This window comes from Perca fluviatilis, chromosome 16, assembly GCF_010015445.1.
Source record: "Perca fluviatilis chromosome 16, GENO_Pfluv_1.0, whole genome shotgun sequence".
Taxonomy (NCBI): domain Eukaryota; kingdom Metazoa; phylum Chordata; class Actinopteri; order Perciformes; family Percidae; genus Perca; species Perca fluviatilis.
Window position 1 is genome coordinate 29751308 of NC_053127.1, and position 18906 is coordinate 29770213.

At 41.6% G+C, this 18906-nt stretch overlaps 1 protein-coding gene and 1 long non-coding RNA gene across 7 annotated transcripts; both read right to left on the reverse strand.

The window, feature by feature from the left end:
* Positions 1–4419: 4419 nt before the first annotated feature.
* Positions 4420–10368, reverse strand: btg3 (B-cell translocation gene 3). Of its 3 annotated transcripts, none has more exons than XM_039777527.1 (5): positions 10245–10368; positions 8484–8690; positions 8252–8389; positions 5227–5416; positions 4420–4949 (listed from the first exon to the last, which is right to left on the reverse strand). In XM_039777527.1, exons 2-5 carry the CDS (start codon positions 8654–8656, stop codon positions 4764–4766), a joined length of 687 nt encoding a protein of 228 aa, XP_039633461.1. In that variant the 5' UTR covers positions 8657–8690; positions 10245–10368; the 3' UTR covers positions 4420–4763. The 3 variants fall into 3 exon arrangements, with proteins under 3 accessions (XP_039633461.1, XP_039633462.1, XP_039633463.1); XM_039777528.1 differs by having other exon boundaries at positions 10235–10326; XM_039777529.1 differs by lacking the exon at positions 10245–10368 and adding an exon at positions 8854–8988.
* Positions 10369–11788: 1420 nt separating this feature from the next.
* Positions 11789–16269, reverse strand: LOC120544028. 4 transcript variants are annotated; one of them, XR_005636429.1, is made up of 4 exons: positions 15523–16269; positions 15069–15253; positions 12157–12544; positions 11789–11981 (listed from the first exon to the last, which is right to left on the reverse strand). It is a non-coding gene; the product is annotated as an uncharacterized LOC120544028 (long non-coding RNA). The 4 variants fall into 4 exon arrangements; XR_005636430.1 differs by having other exon boundaries at positions 12416–12544; positions 15523–16237; XR_005636431.1 differs by lacking the exon at positions 11789–11981 and having other exon boundaries at positions 11988–12544; positions 15080–15253; positions 15523–16233.
* Positions 16270–18906: the final 2637 nt, after the last annotated feature.

Here is an 18906-nt window from a genome sequence, read left to right on the forward strand (position 1 = left end):
CATTAACTCAGATTTTTCTACATAACTGAAGTGCATCATGTGCAACAGCCAATTTGGGAGTTGTTCAATTAGAACCTTCTCCTTTGGTGGTACAGTCTGAAATACCCAATGTTCTTGCTATTTCAGGACGCTGATGAAGACAGTGTGTCGCAGGACCTGCTGTACAAAGGATTAAAATCTACAACATCAAGACTACTACGCCAGAGGGTCCTGATGATATCGGTATCGTAGTAGAGGGCGTGAAAGTTCTGACTGCTCTGGGTAACCTTCCAAGGGCTTGCTCCATGTTCATTGGCTTGGCATATGCAGTGAATCTTGTCTATCCCAAGGAGCTCAGGTACACACTTGAAGTATTCCAGAAACTCCTCCTTGAGCTGGATTGTCCAAAGCTGTACCCAAAAGTGAACAGCCTCAAGAATAAGCTACTAGCTTAAGAAAAGGGACCCTCGCAGAATGAAAGGGAACAATTAAGTAATTGTCAAAACTGTCACGTGGTTACCCACTCACTGTGGAGGAACTGCAAACTGTTACTGAAGGATTGATTTGATTGATTGATTTTCAGAGCAACATGTGGTTGTTTAGAAATATCAAACCAACCATACTCATTTTACGGGAGTAGCATTGTTTTTTTGAATTGATATTGCCACAGGCAGCTGTTATTGTACCTTGTGATTCCTCTGTGTACACCAGGGATGCAAATTTGACATGTTTTAATTGAGGAATTTGAACAAATTAATGTGATTGTTTAAGTGAGTCCTGTTTTAGCAAAAAGTAAAGAAGTGAGGCTAATGTAATTACTTGACCTTATCCCAGACTCCATGTGATATTAATCAATTACTTTTAACCGTTTGAAAAACATAACGGCCCTGTCCGATTTGGACTTCTGCCATCTCATCTCTCAGCACAAGCAGTAGAGATCATTTCCCTGACAGAAGGCTACTCAGCCATTTCTTTCCTCATTTTGCAAAAGTCGACGCATGGGTTAGACTGTGTGTCGAAAGGGGGATTGATTAGTATGATGGAAAAACTATCGAGGGAAAAACAATTGTTTCACAATGATGAAACAACATTGGTTCACAAAAGATTGTTTTATTTTTGATCAAGACTACTGTCAGGCACGTGTCATGTCAAAACAGACAGCCAGTGTAGTAGCCAAAGCGCTACTCACTGAAATAATTCCAAAATGGAGAATTCCAACCAAAATCTCAAGTATAGTGGTTTGCATTCAAAATGCAACATGCCTACTCTTGACAAAAGCTCTGCCTATTGTACTGATGTATATGAGAATGTGCACGCGTGAGCGACTTAACCTGTCACCTTTTGAGATTTTATTTGCAGCACCTCCACACATTGGACTCGGGCCAAGAGGACACCCACAATTAGTATTACTTTGTGTTGCAAACTAAAGATAAAAATAAACAACATATTTTTTTGTCTTAGTTTATTAGTTGATATAAGATTTCACCCTAAAAGCAGTTCATTTACTGTTCATCACACCAACCCCGTCAAAATCATAATTCACCGTTCAACGTCCAAGGGGTCCATAAAAGCTTGAAAGCCACTGAACTTGCTGAAGAAAGAACTGGTAATCACCGCTCTTCGGGGTGGCAAAGAAACGGGAAGAGGGGGACCCCCGAAAGGGCCTTGATAGAGTGGGAGACACAAGGAACAAAACAAAAACCAAAAGAATGAACTAGTGAAGATTGTAACACTAGTCTTTTTCAGTAAAGGTGCATTCATAGACTTTGTTTGCATCGCTTGCTATATCACAAATAGTTTAAACTGAATTATTAATTGATATTGATGTTGCAAACATTTTATTTTGAGATCTTTTCTTTTGAAGAAATGGAATTTATTGATTTTAACAACATCACGTCCACCGCTCGGTTCATCGAACGCCAGTCTTCGCCTGCCCGCCAGCGCACTCTCGGATTTCGTCCCGCCAAATTCACCAGTTCGACCCCGTCCCAAAACACAACCGAAACCCGAGGTCCACCGTCCGGCACCATGAATATACCCAGCGAAACCGTCCAGGACCTGCGCGGCAAACAAAACGTACCGTTATATTCACCACCAAACTCCACGATTCAAAGTGTTTGGCAAAAACTTTCGCCACCCGCACCATGGATGCATCGTCAATGACGCTAAAATTCCGGCGCCACAACAGCAGCAAATACCAAACAAACTCTACGACGGTCCCGTTATTCAAATGGTTTCAAAAATTGTAATTCCTGTTCGCAAACGCCATCCATTCCATATAAGGAGTAGTACCAAATCAAGTCCCTTTATTCGCACCAGGTAACCACGGTTTCAGCATGTCCAAAACACGGAGTCCGCTCCCATTTCGCCCCACACCCTAATACCACATCATCCCAAATGCCCATGTTCACGGGTGGAATCCAGTAATTTCCCTTTGTACTTTGGATCCTTGTGTCTCACAGCTATAACAATCTGTATGACCCTTATTGAGTTGACTAACCCTAATGTAACAAGTAACAATACAATTTCTGACTCTAACTTTGACTTGGATGACAGTGACATGACTATTGGCAAACATGCTGACATGCTGATTATGATTATGATGATACTGTGCTTGTGCTTGAGAGGGTGTGTCAACTTATGACCATGTGGGTGCTTCCTCTTTTGGTGTTCCTCTTTCTGTGTATAAAGGATGCTAATATCATACCGGCAAACTCAGAAAAGGGCTGAAAAAGATGACACATCGTCATCCTTCTCATATGGGGGCCACTGTATAACTTTCTGGCTGGTTTTCCCTACCACCCTAAAAACTGCAGGACAACAGCAAAAAAGGTAAGTACGTTTCTCACCTATTTCCCAGCCATTTATTTCCCAAATTGTCATGACCTGAGCAACTTGAGAGTAGTTCTGCTAAGATTGAAGCATCTATCTAAGGCTTATTTTGTGTTCTTTTTTCAAGAGCACGAGGGGAGAGATGGTGCTATACTGTATCTCAAAACAGTTCAGATTCACATTATGTTACTGTCCATTAAAATGCAAAAAAATTATCTTCGACACTGGCATATAAGACAATTAAGCAACTTGGGAGGACCAGGTTCAATTGTAAATCATTTTTAGAGTTTGTTTTACTCAGATTTTTTTTTATTTTGTATGTAGGCCTATGCACTTTTAATTTATTAAATAAGATATTGGTCTTGAAAATCAATGAAAAACCTATATATCAAGCTACATTTTTAAAACTGTAGACCATATAAATCCAGCTCACATATAATCCATTGTAGCGATGCTTGTTGTGGATTTAAACTAATCCTGGGCAGTACTGTTCATTTGCTGCCAGGACCGAGAACAGTGAAAACACCTTAGAGGGCTGTTGTCAAATGTTGTCATTCAAACATAGCCCATCTTGACCTACAAATGTTAGTTCCCCTCCAATAAAGATTATTTCACAACACTATGGATGACAAAACACCTTTACACATTGTAGTTGACCAATCCTTTGAAGGAACGGTCTTAGCCATTAGGCATCCATTGTACCTTAAATGTAACACTGAATCTCTCAAGAGGGCCTATTTATAGATTAAACTAGAGTATAGCTTTAATACCACAGACAGAAAGTATGGGTGGTACTGGTGACATCAAACTAGATGGTCCAATACCGATACTGGTATCGATACTGCCTAAAACGCTGGTATCGGGAAGTACTGGAGTTCATGCACCGATCCGATACCACGTAATAAAGCCCTAAAGAAAATCTACGTTAAAGTAGTTTATTTATGTTCTTTTTCCGTTATAACTGACTATCAAACTGGATAATAAAAGAATGTTCTGTGGCATTCACGGTTTGTGTTTGTTCATGTTTCACAAAGAGTTTAACCTGAGCCAGACCGACAACAAAGATAGAAATCATATCACATCCATACAGGGGTAGTAATATACAGCTGTTAAAACATAAAATATATGACACTGGTATCGGATCGGTAGGTCCTATTTGGTATCGGCCGATACGCAAGTTCACGTATCGGAATCGGGACGCAAAAAATGGTATCGGGCCATCTCTATATCAAACCATGAAGATAGTTTCTATTATTTGACAAGATCTCTGCCACAACACAAACAGGTGTGAATAGATTTCTGATCTGCTCATCAAAGCGGTTTTAGATTTTGCTTATAAAATGGTTTGGGTGAATTGACCCTCTGAGCTACAGTAAACATTACCACTAAATACATAAAAAGTGTCCCGTTGAGCAGAACACACCATATAACCACAACGTCCCCGTTTGATTCCCTCCGCCTCATGTTATACTTCTGTCTCTTCCGTCAGCTAGAAAATGCAAGGCAAATGCCAACAGAAAACAGAAACAAACAAACAAAAATTCCACCGATGTCACACTTCAACCACAACATCCTTTAGTAAACAACAAAATAATACACAAAGCAACATGGTGCTTGGAAATTGTGTTTAATAAAACTCCATAATTTTTAGTCTATACATCTGAAAATTCTGCACTATGAATAAATAAACATTTTATCACAAAAGGACAAAGTAGGTGGCATACATGAACATCTCCCATTGTAAAAATACAGTACTTCAAAATGTGTATAGCAATTTCAATATCTAATTTAATACAAGTGATTTATAAGTATAACAAATAGCCTAAAGTGCAAAAAAGAGTTTTTTGTCAAAAACAATAAGTAATCTATAAAAAAATTCATGTTTAAAAACAACATTGTTCAGTCATTTTAAAGTTTTCTTCGGGTTTAATGAACAATAAGCACCATGATTCCTAAATGTAACAATGTGCCACATCTTGTGTTGTGTCCCAGTACCCACGCCCTCTCCCATAGCCAGGAGCGACCCACAGATTAGGCCTTGAAGTGTGGGCGGCTCTGCTGCGAGGCCTGAAGCTGTAGTGAGGCCGTGGATGGATGTAAGCTTTCCCAGGTACCATCTTCTTAGGATGCCACGTAGCCTTAAAAAAGGACACAAATAAATAAAAGCTGCCATCAACTGCAATACTGCATTTGACTCCCAATTATTGGAAGAAAAAAAAGAAAAACAATCACCAAACATTGAAAATGATAAGACTTTCATCTGAACACAATATAAACCACTGGGCGGCAAACAGAACAAAGCAAAGCTACTTTGCGGTTCACCAAAACCTGGATATTATTGAGTAACTTTCCATTCTTCTCCAAACCTGCATAGGTTATTTAGTCAAGCAAATTCTAAAATGTATTGTGCAATACCTTGTAAGCACAGTGGCTGTTGGGGATGGTGAAGGGGGAAGTGCGCGTGCTCTCCTCATCAGAGGAAGAACCCGAGTGGTAGTCTGATGTCACCCTCTCCAAAGCACTGGTCACTTTTACAACATCCTTGTCCTCCTCTTCTGCGTTAGAGAAACTGGCTACTGAGAAGCAAGGATTTTGCTCTCCAACCCTAATAATGGGAATAGAGGGAAATCACATCAACAATTTTATGAGAGTAAACACACTTAGCAGGGAATCTGTTTACAACTTCAATAGTTGGGCTGGAAGAAGATTAAGTTAATACATTTTTTGTACTATATATTTGATTTTTGTTATGCAACAAAAATGATCCTGAAAAGTACAGGATTGGAGCAACACAAAAGTATATAGTATATAGTAAAGTATAATGTGGCAATTAGCGGGGGATTATTCTGTTCTTATACCGTGGTCTGGGTGAATACTCAATTCTGATTGGCTGCAAGGTGTCCATAAAAAAGTGTTATAGGACACCTACTAAAGGAGTTCCGGTGAAACTGACAGTTTACCCTTCTAAATGAATGCGCTACATAAAAGAAAAAGTGAATCTGTTATTTCCAACACTGTAGTCCTTCAGTGCCTCGTCCTCTTAACGCCACAGGATGGCGCCAACACACACGCTGCAAGAAATAAGTTACACTGCCCCTCTGAACTGACTTTGTTTCACAGTGAATAACGTTAACTCAAATCCCGTCAGCTGTTCAGGTCTCTACTTCAGGCTGCGGCTGACAGTAACGTTACACAGCGTGGATCATTTGTTCGTAGAAATCTTTATATTGATTTGGGGACACTGACATGGCTGGATAGCTAGCTTGTCTTGTTGGTAAACATACTGTCACATTACATTTACGGATTGCCAACTGTACACAATGTTATTGACTTTGGATCTTGCTAGCATAGCGTTGCTATAGCTGAAGGGTTCTATGAGCTGAGCGGACTATAAATGTCTCCCGGTGCTAAAGGGGGCAAGTCGTATCTAAGGCCCATCCTATTTACTGAAGCAGTGAACAACGTTTGCATTGCATAAAGGCCTTATGGGATTGGAATGATTGTTCCAGGTATTAACAGACCTGCCAACCTTGAAAAACTTTTTTGAGTAGCAACTTACTGATTTATTGTCAAAGTTCTGGTTCATGAACACGGCGGCACGCACGCAGAATAAATGTGCCATGAAATGTCAAATCTGTATACAACCCTAGAAAATATTTATGTTCAAGTAGGCTACTTGAATTAAATAAAACATTTTATTAAATTATCGGTCATATTTAATACAATTAATTGGATCATAATATAATCCAATAAAATAAAATATATTACACTGCATAATGAGCACTTTTACTTTTGGTACTTTAAGTATATTTTGATAATACTTTTGTACTATTACATAGGGAAGATGTTGAATGCAGGACTTGACAAGTAATTTGTAACTCTACAACACAGTTTTTTCTACTTTTACTGCAATACATGATGTGAGTAAGTCTTCCACCTCTGGAAATGACCAACAACAGCCGTGCATGAATACCTGAAGCAGTGTTTAACACTGAAAACACACAGCTCAGTTCAGCGTTTCCTTGCAGCTCTGCTACAGTAGCAGATAACCTTTAACGTTACCTGCCGGTCACATCGTCTCTAAACAGTCCGCTCACAGTGAAGTCCTGCACGGATCCACAGATGTTAGAGTCCGCGGGCTGCTCGCTCTGTTTGTTACGCACACCGAGCAGATTGATGCGCTCATACAGAGCCAATCTCTGCAGATGTTACCGCTCGGTGTCTGGCTAGCTAATAAGCCGTTAGCCTGTTAGCTTGAGCTTTGAAGGCGCCGAGCAGACAGCCAAAGTCCGACAGACACCGACACATTCCGCACATCCTCCGCTCAGTTTAACCGCTAACCCCCCCCCGGTACCGGTCAGAGAGGCGTGTTTACTTTGTGTCTCGGTCCGGTGCGTCCAGCGATGGGCTCCGGTCAGTTTTTAATTAGCCTACATTAGTAACAGTTCATTTTGTTACGGAATGACTTAATCCTAGGAAAGGCAAAACATATATAAAGACCTTTGTAACGAAATCCAAGACTTTATAAATGCAAGGCTTTATTAATAATAATATAAATAATATTTCTCCAAAGTTGACAGGTAGGCTACGTAAATTCATTCATTTCACAATTTCACCTTTCTACATCAAATCAGTTTACCTTTGCAAGCACCGTCCTCCCTTGGGGAAACCAACCAAACTAAACGGGAATAAGAGAGGAATGAATAACACTTGCATTTGATGCTTTCGTTTTACTATCAGTTGCCGATATCCCATGGATGGATTAGCGATATCCCCGCTTGACATTAGAGGAAGGGACCCGACGGTGTGATTGGTCGAGCATTTCCAGCATGCTCGTGGCTGCTACCTGTTTTAGCCATAAGTTTTAGCTGCCTACTATCATCAAGAGTTAGACTGAGACGGCCACCGCACGTCAACGAGTGAACTCAAAGCAGTCACCTGATTTTCGCGTAGTTTAAAGTGACAAATCGTATCACTGTATTTTGATGTCAAAATGCGTATCTACTACGCAAAATGCGTACAGGTTGGCAGGTCTGTATTAGTCAAACCCTCAGGCGTAACCAGGGAAACGGTGTTATTGTTTAGATTAACACATTAAAATATAAATATATTATAAATATAAATGTTATTTAGCAAGTGAACATTCGCTGTGCGTCGGACGGTTCACATCTCGCTGCGTTCATTAATACCTGACAATGGACATCTCCTAAATGGGCATCAATGGCTGCAGATACTACTCAAATTTGAACAATTATTCTAACAACAATATACCGGTTGCTTTCCTTAGCTTTCTACCACCACACTTCAAGTGAGTCCTTCAAACTTTTTAACTATTAAAGTGCTCCAGTTTTGAATACCATAACCACTGTTGTCATTTTTGTTCAACTAAGAACTTCTCAAATGTTTTCACTATTCACAGCAAATTCACTCAAAGTCTCACCGGCAACAGACCGACCCAGGGTCCACCCACAATGTGAGTTCAGGGGGCAGTTCCAGGTCACTGTACTGAATCCCGCTCTCTTGGCAGGCCCGAAGGAGGTCAGGATCCTGCCTTTGGGACCTGTTCACTCGGATGCACCTGCAGAGCAAACAAAACGGATTGAAAAAAAGTAAAAAGTTGTGTTGAATAGAAATAGTGGTTAATAAAAATGGCAAAGGACAGAGAGCAGCACCTGTATGCTTCTCCTTTGATGGGGTTTTCAGGGTACCAGTGGCCCTTGAACTTCTCCTGCAGTGCACCAGCCAACCTCTCAACAAACAGATCGATCTTGTGCGATTCCAACTTCTCCCCCGTTTTCAAAAGCCTCTTCAGGAGGAATACCACAGCTGCAATTTCTCTCCTCATATTTCACATGTGTTTTATAATGTTCCTACAGCCTCTGTAAGTAAATTAACTTTAGTCAGATGGGCAGCAGTAACCAAGTGACACAGAGTAGGACAAGCACTAGTAACATGTTAGTTGATTTAAAAAGGAACACGCCGACTTATTGGGACTTTGTCTTATTCACCGTATCCCCCAGAGTTAGACAAGTTCGTACGTACCCTTCTCATCTCCGTGCGTGTTGCAACTCTGTCTGATGCCCCCCGCACTAGCCTAGTTTAGCACAGATCCTGGAGGTAACCGGCTCCATCTAGCCTACTGCTCCCAATAATTGACAAAATAACGCCAACATTTTCCTGTTTACATTGTTGTTGTACACTGTTGTGATTTGTATAGTCACAGCGTGTACAAATAACAAGGTCACTGCTACTTCTGCTACTTGGGCGGAGTGACTTGGTCGCAGCAACTGAGCGAACTCCAGGCGAACTCTCTGCTCCTCACCACGGGGCTTCTCTGGAGCTGCGAGCAAATCACTCCGCCCAAGTAGCAGTGCTTCGCCTTCTGAGAATATAGTTCCCAGTATGTATACGGGGAACTACACACGCTGTGGCTATACAAATCACAACATGTAAATAGGGAAATGTTGGCGTTATTTTGTCCCTTATTGGGAGCATTAGGCTAGATGGAGCCGGTTACCTCCAGGATCTAGGCTAAGCGAGGCACTGAGATGAGAAGGGTATGTATGGACTTATCCAACTCTGGGGAATATGGTGAATAAGACAAAGTCCCAATAGGTCGGTGTGTTCCTTTAAGTGTCAAACATTAACAAATTGCTTTGTGAGGTCAGAGTCAGTAGTTGTCTTGTTTAATTCCAGATGGAATAATTTTCTTTTCCCATTTGGTGTCTGGTGATAAGTAGCACTGACATTATTACACAATGTAATACCTCTGGAACACCCTGACTCAAGGTTTATCTGCATTGAAGACTCTTTTAGCGGTTTGCCCATAGAAATAATTTTATTTCATACAAATAATTTTATTTCTATGAGTTTGCCTATCCACTACAAACTGTTACCTTGGAAACAACTGCTGTTTGAGATTATTTTTGTTTAAAAGGATGAATGGATAACGAAATGATACTAATACACTTCAGTGATCTGAACCTGTTGACTTTAGTTCTTCAGTGAACGGTCTAGCCATTATAGCTGTCAAAGAAAGGCGGGCTGTGACGCACAATTTCCGGTTATCCACACATCACCACTCCATAACATGAGCTCGAAATTATCAGCCACGCATGGGCTAACGTGCTATCTAACGTTAGTTAGGCTAACTGTACTAACATCATGTTGTCTAGCTATATCGCGCCGAAATGCATTTGAAACCAACCTCATGGCGAATACACAAAAGTCACATAAGGCTATTAGCATTAGCTTTATAAAGCACTAGCTAAGTTAACGCTTACAGCCTCATGTGGCTAACTAACACTGCAACCCTTTATCGTGGTAAAAGTTAACCTTAGAACTTGTCATAAAAAAGGTGATATAGCTATTTACATAATCATATTGAGAGACACTTTATGGTGAGACACGAGGCTGTGCGCACCTTGACTTACCGTTCCTTGTGCCCTCCTCCAGCGTGTGGGAAGAAAAAAAAAATGTGAAAGGGAAGTTGGTCAACACAAGAATCCTTGAGGTCCGTTATTAACATTATTAACCCCGCCTTTTACATAAATACAACTCCCGCCCACCGATCATTCTTATTGGTTTCAAAACAGACAAATATAGCGCATTTATTGGTCGAGCATAAGCTCGTCATGGCGTGAGTCATACCGTGCGTTCATGGACATAGGAAAAACGTTTTTCCGAGTGAAAACTTCACCATTCACGTAACGTCCTGTGGGAATCAGAGGTGGGAAACTCGGGCCGGATTTTGATAACCGAGTTCCCCAGTTGGTGACGCGTTGTTGACAACTGACGTTTGATGGAGGCGACTTTGGTTCACTGAACATATTTCAATGATAATAAACTGTTTATTGTGGACAAATTCCTCTGCCAATAAACATACACAGACATATATTTAAAATTATTCATAAATAGGCCTATGTATAAAAAAAACATCACATTATCCGTGTCTTTTCCCGTTCGTTGTCCTGCAGATAACACAAAAAACACCTGGCAATGTGCTGTTTAGATGCTTGCATAAGAAAACAGCAGAGAATCTTCTGTTATTGTGGCCTCCATGTTTTCACACACCTGATGCTCTAGGCTACGGCCAACCGTTGGTGACAGTCATGCAAAAAGTTGTTATGCCAAACGCTAATATAACAGAAGAAGAACACGCATCCCGACCATGTGAACGCTGCCAGTCGGAAAAACAACGTAACCAGGGGGGCGGTGCCTGTTATTCCGAGGTGGCATGAACGCAGCAATACTCATTACTGTTCTGACTAACAGCGTCAAGCTTGTTTTTTGTTTGTTGAAGATGTACAATTGTAGTGTATATGCACATAATATATATATATATATATAACGAACTTTTGCACATCACTTATGTTTTCACTCTAGCAGTACTTTGTTTTATCGTTTATTCCCTTTTTAAGCCTTTATTTTTAAAATCCTATATCACAATGCCCCGATATTACCTAGTAACATCATGGGATGTGTATACTATCACCCTGATGTGATAGTAAGTCTGGCTAAACTGGAGGTTTGGTTTTTAGAGCAACCTGAATAAGAATTACAATATGGCTTTAATTAGCAGCCTGAAAAATAGTTGAAATGTAGTGTAGGAGCCATTTATGTTTATTGTTGGGCTTTTATTTTATTTTGTTTGGATATTGGGTTACAGTGATTAAATGCACACTTGGTTGTATTTAGGGGGCATAGGTTACAGGAAGCGAGGGGCACAGGTGGGAGGAGCACAAACAGTTCTCACCAGACCACAAACTACAGAGCACCTCGGAGCTTAAATCAACCGGTATGCTCATCGGTCTTGTACAATTTATTACAATAAATCACAAACTTCAACTGCAATAATCTCTGGAAGATCTTTGTGTGTCTGTGTGAAAACTTCACTCCTACCTGTCCTGGATGGCAAGCTAGAAGTACAGCAAAGCAATATTGGGGCCAACAACAAGTGAGAACTGTGCTCTATGAGTGAAGATTGAGCCAACATTAAGCTTTATTGGAAAAGCTATGAAACAGTTACCAGAAACTGCTGTACTAATGAATTTCATTGACTGAAGCCACAGCTGTTTTGAGTGTCATTGGCGTGTGGTTTACTGATCACGCTAAAAGTGAAGCAAATATGTCTGATGTTCAGCCACAACATGGCGATGTTGCACTGGATTCTGAAAAGGAAAAAAGGGTTATTAAACACACTGCTAAAGGTTTGGAAATGTTCATTGAAAGCAGTCAGAAAACAAGAAACTTGAAATGTAAAGAAGCTAAAAAGTCAAAAGAATTGTTGAAAGAGCTCATGAAATCAAAGGAAAAGGCAAATGAAGTGCAATCTAACTTGGTTACATTAATCAACATCTGTGATGAAGCCAAAAGTAACCATGAGTCATTGGTGACGTTACCACTGCCTGAAAATGAACATGAAAAGCAAAATAACTGGTTTCAACAAAAAATTGAAACTTTTGATGGTTTTATACAGGATGTAAATGTGTGGTTATCAGAGGTTGGATTGCATAAAACACACACCATTGCTGAAAGTGTAAACACAGATGATATCGGACCTGATGACAGTGTTTCTAATGTGTCAAAACCTAAATCAAATTACAACTCAAGTTCTTCATCACGTGCATCTTCAACATCCTCTGCTCGCATTAAAGCTCAGGCGGAAAAAGCTGCTCTCATGGAACGGGTTGCCGCTCTGCAGAAAAGGCATGACCTTGAGGCGCAGGAAGAACTGAAAAGGAAGAAAGAACAACTGGAATTAGAGACTGAACAGGCAGCAACCAATGCAAAACTCAATGGGCCTCATTCACCAATATCTTCCTAAATTTTATCTTAAATATGTTCTTAAGAAGGTTCCTAAGAAGAGTCTACGCCGGATTCATGACGTGTTCTTAAACAGCAGAATTGTTCGCATCTGTGTTCTTAGGATTGATGAATCCCACGTCTTCCCAACTGAAAGCGCATGCCAGTTGTTCCTAATTAGCATAAGAAAACGCCCCAAAAATTCCCATATAGGCTAAGGACATGACACTTCCTGTGCACCTCCTGGGAGACTGGTTTTTGGAGATTGTCGGAGCCGCGGTGGAGGAAATACTGAATCTCAGTACTTAAATAAAAGTACAAATAACCAGAGACATATTTACTTTAGTAAAAGTAGAAGATGTCCACTACCATAAACAAGGCCTGGCTTTTAAAAGAAGTTCCTATCCTAACCAGCATAACACGGTAATGTGTTAGAATCGGAATGCGGTTGGTTTTATTCATGGATGTATTTTATTTTCTTTAACCATGCAAGTAAGCAAATAAAGTGTGTGAAGCAGTGCAAATGGGGAGGAGATGTGAAGAGGTCCAGCCAAAAAAATAAGATATGAACGCGTCTTACACAGCCTGGCAGAGGAGTAAACGACGCTGTGGAGAGAAATAGATAGCAACTTTGATTTAAAAACGGGAATAATAAAAACAAAACGTTTTAATTTTCACTTTTACCGGATGCTGTATTACCGAGGGTCAGCGGCGCTGCGCCCGTGCTCTGGAGCACCGGAGCCGGCTTGGATCAGCGGTGCCCATATATACAGTATCTATGGCAACCAAACGTCACTGGTGAGAAACGTGTGACGTCAGGAAGACGTTTTGGCAGGGGGGAAACTGAAAACGGAACATTGTAGAAATGTAGTGGAGTAGAAAGTATAGATAATTGCTGCAAAATGTAACAAAGTAAAAGTCAAAAGTAGAAAGATGAAGGTTCACCTCTTTGGAGCGGTGTCATCACCGAGTTGTGCAAACTTTGCACTAAGAAAGACAGCTGAAGATAACAAAGCTCACTTTCCAGCAGAGGTTACAGACACTGTAAAGAACAACTTTTACGTGGATGATTGTTTGAAATCCATGTCCATAGAACAGGACGCCGTTCTTATAAGAGACCTGACTGCTCTCTGCCAGAAGGGAGGTTTCATGCTGTCAAAGTGGATCTGCAACAGCTGTAAGGTATTGGCATCCATTCCACAAGAAAACAGAACAAAAGAAACAAGAGTTGGACTTGGACAGGGACAACCTGCCGATGGAAAGAGCCCTAGGATTACACTGGTGCGTTGAAACAGATGGGTTCATGGTCAGAATCACCGCACAGCCACGAGCATACACCAGACGTGGCATCTTGTCAGTGGTTGGCTCTGTATACGACCCTTTAGGATTTCTAGCACCATTTGTTCTGCCAGCCAAACTGATTATGCAGGAACTTTGCAGAAAAAACCTTGGATGGGATGAAAACATACCCCAAACTGTTTCTCAGTGGTGGACAGTATGGTTGGCAGATCTGAAGAAGATGACAGAGTTTAGAGTGGACCGTTGCATGAAGCCCGCAAGCTTTGGTCAAATCATAAATGCACAGTTGCACCATTTCTCAGACGCCAGCGAGAGTGGATACGGTACGGTTTCATATCTCAGACTGGAAAACAATGACAAGGAGGTGCATGTTGCTTTCATGATGGGGAAAGCAAGAGTATCACCATTAAAGCAAGTAATGATTCCCAGATTGGAGCTCACAGCTGCAGTTCTAGCCGTCAAAGTTGACAGAATGCTTCGGAATGAATTACAGCTTCAGCTGAACCAATCGATCTTTTGGACTGATAGCACAACAGTGCTGAAATATATCAACAACGAAACCAAACGTTTCCGAACATTTGTAGCAAATAGGATCTCCTTTGTAAGAGATACTACTGATGTGTCGCAATGGAGATATGTTAACACAAAGGAAAATCCAGCGGATGAAGCCTCTAGGGGGCTAACAGCAAACCGCTTCTTAAGCTGCACAAGATGGATCAAGGGACCAGAGTTTCTCAGTCATTACTTTAGGTCCAGGCTTCGTCACTTTTGCTCTTCTAACAGCAACTAAATTATGATCACTACAGCCAGTAGGTATAGATAATGCTTTTGAGCATATCTCAACTGCATTAGTGAAAATATGATCAATACACGTGGAAGATTTTAGATGCAGTTTGTGTCATAATGTGATAAATGTTAACAGAAAAGGGAGTTGTTTGTTGACGTTAGCGTACTCCATTTCTTTATAGTTTATATTAAAGGAGGATGTGACTCGCCAGTGAATGAATCTGTTGCTGGTGACAGACCGCAGCTTCCCGCTCTCGCCATAACGAAACGCTTCAGCACTGTCGCGAAACTGCACTCCCCCATGATGTCCTTAAATAGTTACCTATATAGCCCACTGAATCTCAGGTAAGACCATTTAAAATGCATACCTTGTAATTACCGTAAGTGAAAAGGAGGTGTAGAGGGCTGTGTAGGTGGCTGGCTTGAGACCAGTGGAGGTGTCGGTAAGAACAGTTCTGTCCAATCACTTTCAATCCCACAATTCTTTTATTCCAAGCATTATCAAGAAGACAGGTTACAGGTTTGTATGGTTACGTGTTTGGGTGTGTGGTTTCTGAGGGGGAAGGACATGGGATATAGTTAGTATCACAAAGGCACAAACAAGGCCACAATAATATACATTCATAATCTGCTCTGTTCTTAACCTAACAATGAATATAACTACTCCAATGCACATATCTCAGGTAACTCAAACGAGCAATGTAAACTTATTTTACTTGCAACTGTTCAATATACAGCACCTTTAAACAGCACAAACAGGAATACAGGAGAGGCACTCGCCTTATAATTACAGAGTATGCCAAGTAAGACTATGGAACTTACATAGAGCAAAAACGCACACAAGGCAGGACAAACAGCATGTCCAGCATCAAAGATCCTCCATGTGGTTTGGAACAAAAGGAAGGGCTGTGTGCACAGGTGCTGCCTATTTGAGTCTGTGGCTGATTGAGGCAGATTGATTGCAGGTGTGGTGAACTACAGATGGAACTGAGTGGCAAAGTATAGGGGGCGTGGCAACTGCAGGACAGAGCTGGAATCTTCCAAACAGCCGCCCCCAAATTTGCGTTGCAAATGTGTTAGAGTAGAAGGTCATGGGGGTTCAGGTAGGGCAGGGAGTGGGATGAGGCGGGCAACTGGTCTTGTATACAGTTTATCCCCCACTTTGACATCTGCAACCCTACAACGGCCATCCTTGCCGGGATGGAGGGACATCACTCTACCTACTGGCCAGAGGGATCGGGGAAGCTGAGGGTCGAGAATGAGGACAACAGTGTTTCGTTGGAGGTCAGGATTATCAGTGCGCCATTTCTGTCTAGACTGGAGAGAGGGAAGATAATGTCTGAGGAAGTGGGCCCAGAAATGGTCTGAAAGAATCTGACTATGACGCCATTGCCGGCGGCTGCGCAGCTCAGAGTCAGGATAAGTTACCAGGGGGAGGGAAGAATCATGCCGCCCCATGAGCAACAGGTTGGGGGTCACTGGATCAGGATCCGCAATGTCAGAGGAGACATAACCTAGGGGCTTTGAATTGAGGAGGTTGAATAGTTGAAGTCCAACTACAAATTCATTTACTTGAACAGTGCAGTGTTAAACACATTTAATAAATAGAGATTTGAACCTTATTGAAATTTGTTTTGTGTAAATTGCTAATAATTGAGCAATGGGAAAATAATCGCCAACTGAAAAATTAATCGTTCCTACCGGTATCGGAAAAAACCTAAACAATACCCAACCCTACGTCTGCGTGTGACGTGCAGGTTACCTTCCCACCAACACAAACGCATACATACAGATAGGTCTCGCTTTATTAGCTAGATTTCCAGATTGTCAACTGGTGGACAAGGCAGAGACGAGCGCCCGCGTGCACATAACGGTATGCGAATGAGTGAGGTAGAGAGTGACTGAAGAGAGAAGAGCGCCTGGCGGCATTAAAACAAATCAGTAGCCGAAATCAGAAATAAAACGTTTTTGCCGATTTCTCACTCGAAATGCAACTGTAGCAAGCTTCTCACTATCGCTAACGTTATCTACATTCATATTTAGAAACAACAAAAATATCCAGTTTTTTTTATTGAATTATGGGGACAAATACGTGTATTAATGTGATATAGATAGGAGATGTCAATGTGTCTGCCTGGTAGGAGTCAGACTTTCTCTGTCTTACTGCTTCCAGCGGCTGCCTTCCTCAGTGCTACACAAAGACTCTCCCCCCTCGTGCAGTCATCAGTTGCTGTGTAGCTGCTGACAATCCACAGATGGTCTGCCGTTATACAGTCGCTAACAGCCACCATGATATACCACTGAAGCAACCGCGCTAGCTGCGGATAGTCCATTTGCTATACAGCCCACGCCAAAAAACGCCTTAAGCGTAAACATTCAAAATGTTTTCAGCTAAATGACTTCATCTGGTGGAAAATCCCCAGGAAGAGGTGGTCTTAGGCCTAAAAAGTAGCCAATTAAAGCTTTACACGCATGTTCTGAGAGTGATCACTGGAGCATTTTTCAGGGGGAGGATCTCTCTTTTTGGACGATATAAAGTGGAGTTAGACAAAGGAATCTTTAGCAAGCTTTGTCCGGACCTGGCTTTCTTGTGTGTTGATTTTCTTTCGTGCACATTAAAGCTCTTTTTCTAATCTGATTCCCTTGACTTCTGCGTAACTCTTTTATAACTCTTAAAACTTGCACTTTAAGCGAGAAACGAGGAGCATAGAGCGGTCGCAGCAAGCGGTGGAGTCCGTGCCGCTTATCTGGCCTTGAGCAGGACACCTCAAATTTTCCTCCTCCTCTTCCCGCCGGCCACCCGCAAAAAGAGAGCGCCCGCCCTTCCCTTAGCGGACCTTCATTCCTTTGGCGCGCCCGCCAAAAAAAAAAAACAAAAACCCCCCCCCTCCGGGAGGAACTTGCATTCTGAAGCACCAGGGGCCCAAACATATATCAAAGGTAGGCAGAGCCATTTTTTCTGCTAATTCTGAGTGTTGACGGAGTGCAAGTCTCGCCCGGGTGGAAAGAGTCAGAAGTCGTTTTTCTCTTTAGTAAATTGGCACAAAGTGAATTGCTAGAATAACTAACAAAAACACTGCCAACAGGAATCAGATGTGAAAAATATGTTGTTTGTCTTGAAATACCATGGTGCGGACGAAGCGTATGAATGAGTGCATGAGTTTGGAAAGTGTGTTTGAAGGCTGAGACTAATAACTCGAAAGTGTAAGGAGTAAGGCTAGAGGACAGATGAAGGTGTACAACAGTAAATCAGACAGATAGGAGAAAGAGGTATACTTTCGGTTTCTGTGCCTTTGTTGTAGCACCGCGATCGCGAGGCTGCAGCAGGAAGCACGAGCAGGAAGATCATCACCAAGAAAGTCTGAATAAAGGGAACAGCACAAAATAGGACCTAGCTCATGGGTGGCTGAGAGAGTTTTAAAGGGGTAAAAAAAAAAAAAAACAGAAAATAACAAAAAAAGAGGTTATTCCGCCAAGGAGGCGATGTGCGCGGGTCATTTTGGGTAAATGACTTAAAACGGCCCAGGGGTGCCTAAGAAGGTTTTTTAGGGTAAAAACCTTATTCCGCCGAGGAAAGGCGATGAGTGCAGCGCGGGTCATTTAGGGTAAATGACTTGAACAGCCCGAGGGTGGCTAAGAAGGTTTTTTAGGGTAAAAACTTTATTCTGCCGAGGAAAGGCGATGAGCGCAGTCATTTGGGGTAAATGACTAAACCTCAAGGAAAACAAGGTATAACAAATATTAAAGGGGTGATAGAATGATTATATAGGGTATTTTAAACTGTTCCTTAAGGTCTCCTAATAGGGTATGTAACATTGGTTGGGCTGAAAATTGCCCGAATGCTATTTTATTAGGCCCTTAACTACCCTGTGAATATGGCTCCATTTGGAACAAGAGCTTTTCTTCCAAATATGGTATGCTCATGAATATTCCGAATGAGCTACAAGCTGATTGGTTTGAGCAAACTACATAGAAACACATGGGAGACTCTCATATTTCAGACACTGCAAAGTTATACATCGATATACGTTTATCGGGCTATTCCATTACAAAATTCACTTCTGAAACTTTTTTATGCGAGAAATCAACTATGTAAAGCTCAAATATGGGCCGCTTTACGAAAATGGATGGCTAATTGCAAATTTTGTCCGACTGTGTGTCGGAGTTCAGCGCCGGTGCTGCCTGTGTAGCTGCCTCGCCGCCCAG